Source organism: Camellia sinensis, chromosome 12, assembly GCF_055761805.1.
Source record: "Camellia sinensis isolate YWXY chromosome 12, ASM5576180v1, whole genome shotgun sequence".
NCBI lineage: Eukaryota > Viridiplantae > Streptophyta > Magnoliopsida > Ericales > Theaceae > Camellia > Camellia sinensis.
Window position 1 is genome coordinate 113967610 of NC_138972.1, and position 10364 is coordinate 113977973.

The window sequence follows — 10364 nt, forward strand, 5'->3', positions numbered from 1 at the left end:
TTAAGGAAATATGGAAGAATTGTTTTAAGAAACTATTAAATAAGGAACATGAAGGTATGGCAATAGGGGAAGAAATAGCCAGTAATATGATAAACCAAGGCTATAGGTTCTATCACAAGATTAGGAATTTTGAAGCAGAGATTGCACTTAAGAAAATGAAGTCCAATAAGGTTTTAGGACCCGATGATATCCCTATTGAAGCTTGGAAGTGTTTGGGTAAAAAAAGTGTTGCTTGGTTAACTAGGTTGTTTAGCAAAATTTTATTGACTAGGAACATGTCAGATGTGTGGAGGAAGAGTATTTTAGTGCCAATCTATAAGAATAGAGGTGATGTCTAGAATTGTAACAATTATAGAGGAATTAAGCTAATGTGTCATATAATGAAAGTGTAGGAGAGGGTGATGGAACGCCGATTGCGAGAAATAACAAAGGTGCCAGAGAATCAATTTGGGTTCATGCTTGGTAAGTCAACAATAGAAGCGATTTATCTTTGGAGGAGAGTAATAGAAAAGTATAAAGAAAAGAAAAGAGACATTCATATAGTGTTTATCGACCTTGATAAAGCATATGATAAAGTATCCCAAGATATAATATGATGGGTGTTAGAGAAGAAATGGATGACAAAAGGTTACATTGACGTGATTAGAGACATGTATGAAGGGGTGATGACCATTATTAGATTGTCAGCTGGAGAGACAAATGAATTTCCTATCACTGTAGGGTTACACCAAAGATCTACCTTAAATCCTTATCTTTTTGCTTTAGTTATGGACGAGTTGACGAGAAATATTCAAGATGATGCGCCATGGTGTATGCTTTTTGCAGACGATATTGTGCCAGTGGATGAGACTAGAGAAGGGGTTAACACAAAGTTGGAGATTTGGAGAACAACTCTTGAATTTAAAGGATTCCGGATAAACAGAACTAAGACAGAGTACATGAAGTATAAATTTAGTAACAGTAACAATGAAAGCAGAGGAGAAGTAAAGATTGAGAATCAAGAACTGCCTAAGAGTGAACATTTTCATTATTTAGGGTCGATTATCACAACAATGGGAGAGATTGATGCAGTTATGGCGCATAAGATTAAGGCATGATGGTGTAAGTGGAGAAGTGTGTTCGGGTATTGTACGATAAACGAATACCCACTAGACTAAAAGGTAAGTTCTATAGAACATCTATTAGACCAGCTATGTTGTATGGGACAATGTTGTATGGGAGAGAGTGTTGGGCACCCAAGAAACAACATGTAGATAAGATGAGTGTGACTAAGATGAGGATGCTAAGGTGGATGTGTGGTAAGACTAGATAAGACAGAATTATGAATGAGTGTATTCGGGAATGAATAGAAGTAACACCGATAGAAGATAAGTTGAGAGAAAATCGATTGAGATGATTTGGTCATATTCAACGGATACTAACAAAGGCAGTAGTAAAGAGATACGATGCTGTAATGGTAGATGGAAGTGTTAGGGGACAGGGTAGGCCTAGATTAACATTGGCTAACGTTATAAATAGAGATATGAATCTACTTAATTTAACTAATGAAATGACCTTTGATAGGGCCGCGTGGAGAAGAAAGATTTATGTAACCGACCCTATTTGATGGGACTTAAAGGCTTTGTTTGGTTTGATTTGGTTATTAATATATATTATTATGAAAACTCATTACCACCACCACTACTACCACAATCATTATGCCATAGCCACCACTATAGCTATGCCACCGCCACCACCATCACCATTGTTCCCACTACCACCACCACCACCACCACCACCATGTATCCACCAATATTACCACTACCACTGCCGCTATTACTATCACCAACACTATGCCACCACTACTGCTATCACCACAGCCGCCATCATGCCATCATCGCCACCGCTACCACTACCATCACTTTCATCACTATTGTCATGAACATCACCAACATTTTATTACTACTATCACCGCTACTACCACCAAATGCCATCGGCACCACCACCACCACCACCACCACCACCACCACCACCATAATATAAAATTTTAAATATACAACTTAAAAATATTAAATTTTAAATTTTATATTACACATAGCAAATAACTTATTTATAATTCTGCACTTACTTTTTTATCAAATAACTTACTTAGGGTGTGTTTGGTAACGTTTACGTTTTCAGTTTATATTTACAAAAATTTTATAAACTGGTTTATGTTTATTTTTTGTTTATTTTTAGAAAAACATAAACTAAAAACGCGTTTGGTAATTGACAAAATGTTTAAAAAATTTTAAAAATATAAAAAAGAGTGAGAAATGGCAAGTGGTGGCAAGTGGCGGCGGAAGACGGTGGTGGAAAGTGGTGACGGTGGGTGGCGGTGGGTGGTGGGGGGTGGGTGGGTGGGTGGGTGACGGTGACGGTGGCGGGTGGTGGTGGTGCGCGGGTGGTGGGTGGTGGTGACAGGTGGGTAGCGGATGGCAGGTGGTGGTAGGTGGTGGGTAGGTGGCGGGTGGGTGGGTGACGGTGGCAGGTGGTAGCGAGTGGGTGTGGGTGGTGGTGGTGGTGGTGGTGGTGGTGGCGGGTGGGTGACGGATGGCAAGTGGTAGTGGGTGGTGGCGGTTGGATGGTGGGTGGTGATGGTGGGTGGGTGGGTGACGGTGGCGGGTGATGGGTGGTAACGAGTGGGTGGTGGCGGTGGTGGTGGCAGCGGCGGGTGGTGTGTGGTGATAGTAGGTGGGTAGCGGATGGTGGGTGGCGGTGGTGGTAGGTGGTGGTGGCAGGTGGGTGGCGGGGGGTGGTGGTAGTGGGTGGGTGGGTGACGGTGGCGAGTGGTAGAAAGTGGGTGGTGGTGGTGGTGGGTGGTGGTGGCAAGTGGGTGGCGAGTGGGTGGTGGTGGTGGTGGTGGCGAGTGGGTGGCAGGTGGGCGGTGGTGGTGGGTAGCTGGTGGTGGCAAGTGGGTGGTGAGTGGTGGTGGCAAGTAAGTGGCGGGTGGTGGTGGCGGGCGGTGAATGGTAGTGGCAGGTAGTGGGTGGTAGCGGGTGGATGACATGTAGGTGGTGGTGGTGGTGGTGATGGCGAGGGGTGGGTGGTGATGGCAAGTGGGTGGCAGGTGGGTGGTGGGCGGTGAGTGGTGGCGGCAGGTGGTGGTGGTGGAGGGTGGGTGGTGGGTGGTGGCGGCGGATGACGATGGTGGAAAACGGTGGCGGGTGGTGGCTAATGTTGGGTGATAAAAAAAAAAAACTGAAAACTCAAAATGGAAACACATTTTTTGTGTTTTCATTTTTTGGCCAAATTTATAAACTGAGACCACTGATTTATAAATCAAAAATTTTACCAAACAAATTTTTATTTGAGTTTTTAAAATTTTTGTAAATATAAACAGAAAACTGAAAACGTAAGTGTTACCAAACGGCACCTTAAAATTCAACATTTAATTTTTAGTTTTATCAAACACCACCTTACACTTTTTTAAATTCTTTCATAATTATAATTATCAATACATTAAACTCTTATCAAAAAATATGTATCCAAAATTATGAGATAAACAGTAATACTCTCTCCATTCTAAAATATTAAGTCTCAAAATATTAATTCATTTTCAAAAATTAAAAAATAAAATAATATGAACTTATTATTTTGCCCTTCTTTTATATTCATTAACAATATCAAAAAAAAAAAAAAGTTATAACAATTGATATTTCTAAAACCATATACTATCAAAAAAAAATAAAATAAAAAAATATCCAAAATAATATTTTATTTTGAAACGGAAGGAATAACATACAATCATATTAAACATCTCTTGCACTCATAAATTTTCAGTAAGTGTCAATGCCCATAAAATTATTCATAAAATTCACAAACCAATATATAGATCAATAATATTAAAAGGACAAACGCAGACAATCTTTATTTTAAAATTTACTTATAGATATTTTTTAATAAAAAGATTAAAATTTTAAATTTTATGAAACAAATGTTAATTAAGGCAAAAGATCCTCTGGCAATAATTGTTTGTCTCAAGAATAATTTGTAAACAATTGGTAATTTGTATAAACAATTAAAAATCTATAATTTTTTATACATTATTATTTTATTACCATTAAATAGTTCAATAATTTTTTCAACGTTTTTAAATTTTCTCTCTATTAGTCTAGTATTGCATTCTGATTGGCTTGTAAATGAGTCCACAGATTCTCAAAATAAAAAATAAAAGCTTATGGAAAATCGAGGCCAAGACTGGTTTGATTTTAATAAATTATTTTCAGAATTTTTGAAAAATAAAATTTAATTTTAAAAAATAAATATAAAAAAAATAAATTTACATTTTCATAAATTATTTCTTGCCCACTTAAGAATAAAATAAGAAAACTAACAAATGTTTTATTGTTTTTACCAAATTCATTTCTAATTTTGTTTTTAAAAAAAAAAAAATTTCTGAGAAGCAACAACCATTGATCAGATAATTGTAGTCTGGAAAGATTTACTTTACTCGACATCATGTTTTCCGAATCGATTATCATCATATCAATAGCTCAACCAATAAATTTCAAAAACAAACTTCATAGAAATTCAAAAAAAAGGAAAAAAGAAAGGATAAAATTACAGTGAGAGGCTCAGAAGGATCCATTGGTGATTTATAATCATAAAGTGAAAATTTTTCACTCAGAAAATAGGTAGTTCTGATCATCACCGCCTCTACTACTATAATTCACCAAATCTATCTCCGAAATCAAAGAAAACTCCAAAAACAATCACAAAACACCAAAAACAATCACTAAAACAAACTATTCGAACACAGAGAGAGAGAGAGGGAGAGAGGACCAGTCGGCGGAGAGCCAGAGAAGAAGATAGTTCTGGTTCTCTCTCTGTGTCTATATATATAGAGAGAGAGACATGGGTTAGGGTTTCCCTTTATGTTCGTCGGAGCACTAGAAACTTTTTTTTTTTGGTTTTAGGGGTGCAATTGTGGGCCGAAGCCCTAGAGGAACTAACCTGGAGAACCCAGGCCCAATAAGGGCCGATTACATCAGAATCCTTGGACCCACAGTGGTTGTCTTTACATGGGTGAGATCACAGGCCCATTGGGCTTGTTTGGTGCAATAGTTGATAATTTAAAAGAAAAATGTTTCGGACCCCACTGGGGTCGACCCCAGTGAGGTGGCGTGCCGTGATTGGATAAAAAAAAATTATTTTATTTTATTTTATTTTTTTTTTTGAGTTTCAGCCAGTGGGGGCTCGCCACCTCACTGGGGGTGCGACCCCCACTTGGGGGTCTCCAGCAAGATTGAATTTAAAAAAAATAAAGAATAATGCTTGGGACCCCATTTTGGGGGTCACCCCCTCACCCCCCTTTGCCACGTGGCGGGTGGTGATTGGAGGAGCAGGAAAAAAAAAGAAAAAGAAAAAGAAAATGTAACCAATGAGAGAGAGAGGGGGTCAAAGGGGGTGAGAGGAAAAGGGGGGATGAATCATTGTTGAAAAATAAAAGACAAAAAGTACACATTTTTCAAGATAATTAGTTTTTTTTAAAACACATTTTCGTTATTATTGACTTGTAAGTTATAAAATAAACAGCGATTTCACTAAATACTCCAACGCATACTTTAAAACAGATAAATAAATAAAAATTATAAGTTGTTTCAATTACCTCCACTAAACATGGTCATTGTCTTATTAGCAGTTGGCAAATCGCGCGCACAGGAAATTTTTTTTTTATAAGAAAATGTACAAAAGAAATGCGTGGTTCAAATTCATTGATCACAATTAAAATGAATTTTAATGTGTGACTTGTCAAGTATGTCATTCTTATAAAAAAATAAAAAAATTTACATTGCTATCATATTGATAACTATTTGATTAGATCGCATTTGTATTAGTAGTTTATTTTTAAATTTATACTTAAAGTTGACACAAATGTAATTAGATCACGTGACTATCAATGTTGGATCAACATAAATTTTTGCATGAATGATATAATTGACGAATCATCCTACACAAATATTGTCATATAACGTCACATGATACCCAAATACATTGCCATTACTCAATAATCTACGGTAACTACTCACTTGAAAAAGCCAAGGCACTCTAGCCTAGTTGGCTAGCCTTTGGCCACCAAGTCTTTTCTAAGGGGAAGATTTTGGATTTCACTTTTACGCTGTGTTTTAGTTGGGAGATTTGAGGAGGAATTTGTAAAGTGAAATGGAAAAAGTAGGTGAAATGTGATTAAAATATACTTATATTTCATCTAATTTCATACACATTTTTCCTTTTTTTCCCCCCAAATCCTCTCCAAATCCTCCAACAAAACATAGTGTTAGAAATGTAATAAGAGGGTATGTAAGATTTTCTTGCAAGATATATAGGTGTGACTTTCAATTCTCTCAAAATACTAATCTAACAACCAATAATTAACTTTCGCCGATTAAAAAAAATTACTCACTTGAAAAACAAGTTCATATCATTTGTTAATTATTCACACAACACATTCTATCCCATTAGAAAATAAAGTCATTCTTCATGGGAATTACTTCAAAGTGCACTCTTATGAGCATTAACATTCAAACACTATGAAGGACAGTTTCCTTCACTTTTACTTTTTTATTTTTTTTATTTTTTTTTATGACAAATTAAAATCCTTAAAAAATCTCTGAATTAAAATGTGGCTTATACCAAGGTTCAAACTCAGGTAGTGAGTTTGTCTAACCTCTAAGAGTTTGGTGCTTGTGCTTTGTCACAAGACCGATGACTCTTGCTAATTAAATTAGCTTATTCAAAGATTATATAAAGATCTATCTACTTAGATCATGAAGGTCAGTTCACTTTAACTTCTAGGCTTCAATGCCCTTCATGTCTATATGGTTGTCTAGCTAGTTTCTTACCATCTTGATTTGCAATTTGTAGTAAGAAATTTGGTCTAATTTCTTATAGGAACACAACAACCCAATATAGAATTGGACATAATAATTGAATACAGAATCGAACACAATCCAGTTCCATAGAATTGGACACAATAACTAAACAAAAAATCGAACACAATCCAGTTCCGTGTTCAATTTCAGTGTTTCTAGAAGAGCTTAGACCAAGTTTCTCACCACAAATCAGTTCTATGTTTGATTTCTATGTTCCTAGACTCTGTCATCCTTCTATTGAGTGGAAAAACATCCCTGCTCTCAGACATCCCATATGGACTTTTCCATGGTTGGTTCGCCTTGCGAGAGATGTTGTTGGAAAGGATTCATTACTTGCATTCTCTGTTGACTCAATGCTTCCATTTCCAATCTTTGTTGTTGCTGTTGTTGCCTCTGTTGTTGTTCATGGAAATTCGGAGGCCTCGAACCTCCAATTCCCAAGAAATCAACTGTCATCATATCGTTGTTACCGCTGCCATTCCCTCCAAACCTCGACATTCCTGTCAAACTCCGACCCGTGGGCATCGGAGATCTTCCCTGCATCAGATTAGAACTATTACTAGCCTCAGTTTCCATATTCTTCACAAACCCTTGGCTTTGGTCTCCACCTCCCATGTTGAACATTCCACCAAACCCTCCCATGTCACTCATAGCTGAGCTACCAGTTCCAGACTCGAACAATTGAGAGATTTCTTGTGGGCTTTTTTGAAGGAGTGGGTTGGTGAATCCTCCACCATTGATCCCTACTAAAGTGGACTGATCAGACTGTGTTTGGAAGCGTTCAAATGAGTTGTCATGTTGCTGAATTGCTCTCATGCCTGAGAGCTGATCAGGACCAGCCATGCTACTAACAAAGCCCTTTTGCATCATGGGTGAGTTGATGCTATTGCTTGCTGTTGCACCCATTTGGGCTGCTTTTTGCAACAAGGCGGTAGCGGACATGTGAGCCGACCCAGAAAGTTGGCTGCCAGTTTTGCTATCTTGGAAATAGTTGATGCCTGATGGGCTATTTGGACTGAGTTGAAGGCTAGAAGAAGATGAAGAAATGTTTCTTGGACTGCCAAATAGTGAACCTGAACTGGTTGAAAACATGCCACCTGCCATGTTCATGGTTTTAAATGGCATGAGTTCTTGAGGGAGGGATTTGAGTGGGTTTTTGGGATCATAGTTGTTGAATTCTGATATTCCCACAGATGTGTTGGTGTTGCTATCTATGGGCATTGAAGCCATGAGGTCAGGCATTTGGCCTGGTATGTTTGATCCCATGCTGGGAATTATTCCTCCTTGGTTTACTTTGTTGTTTTCTTCAGCTAATGCATCACAGAAAGCTCTATGAGTGATAAAGCTATCTCTCCTGCACAATGGCAAAGACAATGAATTAGTTCAATTTTCATTATGCTTAATTATGGATTGTACCATATTGACAGTTACATATTGGTTTTTTAGACTCCTGATAAATTTCAGAATTTCAATGGGAATAAAAATTGCACGCGTATCTGCTAGTTCGTGATACATATCGCTTCATAGCCAATTTTTTGAGATTGATGATTTTAAGAGAATTCAAAGCCACGCTTCTCAATTCTTGAAACATTGCTCAATATTCTCGATGCTGTTATACCGCAACTGATACTAATTCATCTCCCACTATTGCTATTTAAAATCTTTTAAAGATCTTAATAAATAATAAGAATTTGGGTCGTTGAATTGAAGCCACCAGACCTGGAGAAGATTGTTCCACAATCACATTTGTATTCCCTAGTGCCACAAGTTTTTTGATGAGCCTTCCAATCAGATTGCACTGCATATTTCTTAGAACACTTGTCACATTTCCATTTCTTCTCTCCATGTTTCCTGCTAAAATGCTTCTTGATGCCGGTAAGATCACCTAATGCACGAGCTGGGTTGTGGTGAACACATGTTGGCTCTGGGCATATGTATACTCTTTTCCTCACCTCAGTGCTTGTTCTTTGCCTCAGTTTCCATGGAAGATTATGACCTCTCCGGTGGAGTTGGAGGTTTTGGTCCCTTTGGAACCCCTTGTTGCAAATTTCACACACAAATCGGTTTGTCGCCATAAGTGTTGTTGGTGACAGAGCAACAACTTCTGCGGTTGGATCTACATAAAAAATAAAAAATTTAATTAGCTAAAAAGATTTACCTTGAAAAAAATTCAAATGGTGTCATGCTTTTAAAGAGTCATGAATACAAGAAGATATTGTCTAATAAGGGAAGAGAGGGAAAAAAAAACGAAAAAAAGGGAAGAGAGTGAAAAACACAATCAAAACTCAAAATCTAGCAAATTTCATGAACAGTAAATCCATGAGACCCCAGCCCAGTACAGTCACAAACAAGAAAGAAATTAAATTAAAAAAAAAAAAAAGAAGTGTAATTAAGAATAGTCCCAAGCAATTATTGTAATCTCCAAGCAATTATTGAACCCTTAGCAAGACAATGATCTTTCTTTCCAAAATCAAAAATAATAATAGAGTTTCTTTATGTATGGTTGGTGCTTGAGTACTCTCACGGGTGAAGCATGCACAAATTCGATAAAGTTTAAACTATATTAACCATTATGAATGAAAATTGTACTATCTTTTGTGTTAAAAAAAAAAAAAAAAAAAAAGTGACGATAAGTATTAGAAAACATGTATAATTGAGGTTGATGGGGTGGTTTGAAATTGCCTGGAGTTCCCGGTAGATTTCTTTTCTTCTTAACTGGTGGTTCTTGTGGTTGCGGTTGGGTAGATGAGCCATTGATATTTGCTGCAGCGGCGGTGGATGGTCCTGAACTTGAGCCTTGGAAGTGGTTTTGTATCTTATTTTCTTGAAGCCGTTGGACTTCTTCCCCAGTATTGCCTGAAGAAAAGCTTCCATCATCACCTGTATTATTTGACATATTAGAAAAGAGATTGTATGGAGATAGTTATAGGAAGTTTGTGTTTTCTGTCCTTTCTTTGCTTTTCCAAAACTGTGTTGTTTCTTTCTTTCTCTTTCTTGTTGTTGGTGCACTCTAAAAGGGAGGGCTTGTTTTTAGGTGAACACAAAGCTAGGAATTTGTTGCTCTCTCTAGAGGAAGACAAAAACCAGGGAATTCTTCTCTATATTTGAGAGCTATTGCTGCCATAAGAAGTGCCCATGAACTTGGTTTTATTTGGCTTGGTTTTATTTGGCTTATATAATATATATATATATATATAGTGATTTAATTGATATGTTGTGGGATCCATGTACATAATAAATTTAAACAACACATTAATATTTTTGAATAAAATTTGAATATGTAGTATTAGTGTTACCCTAACCCTTAACAATCCCTCCTCCCCACAAAAAACACAAAAACCCTTTGCCATTTCTTTATTACATGCATGCAACACCCTTTTGGTGAAAGGCTCTCTAGCTTCAAGGAAGATAATAACTTTGATGCTGTGTAGTACAGTGTGTACTAATTCATTTGCTTAAAACCTTCATTTA

General features: G+C 37.2%; 1 protein-coding gene and 2 non-coding genes across 3 annotated transcripts; all 3 read right to left on the reverse strand.

Moving 5' to 3' along the window:
* Positions 1 to 4431: 4431 nt before the first annotated feature.
* On the reverse strand, positions 4432 to 4512 carry LOC114276405 (small nucleolar RNA Z155). The gene has a single exon (XR_003634202.1). It is a non-coding gene; the product is annotated as a small nucleolar RNA Z155 (small nucleolar RNA).
* A 76-nt stretch (positions 4513 to 4588) lies between these two features.
* Positions 4589 to 4681, reverse strand: LOC114276404 (small nucleolar RNA R41). The gene has a single exon (XR_003634201.1). It is a non-coding gene; the product is annotated as a small nucleolar RNA R41 (small nucleolar RNA).
* A 2221-nt stretch (positions 4682 to 6902) lies between these two features.
* On the reverse strand, positions 6903 to 10082 carry LOC114276392 (zinc finger protein GAI-ASSOCIATED FACTOR 1). Its single transcript, XM_028218186.2, has 3 exons — positions 9576 to 10082; positions 8613 to 9009; positions 6903 to 8247 (listed from the first exon to the last, which is right to left on the reverse strand). Exons 1-3 carry the CDS (start codon positions 9787 to 9789, stop codon positions 7155 to 7157), a joined length of 1704 nt encoding a protein of 567 aa, XP_028073987.2. The 5' UTR covers positions 9790 to 10082; the 3' UTR covers positions 6903 to 7154.
* Positions 10083 to 10364: the final 282 nt, after the last annotated feature.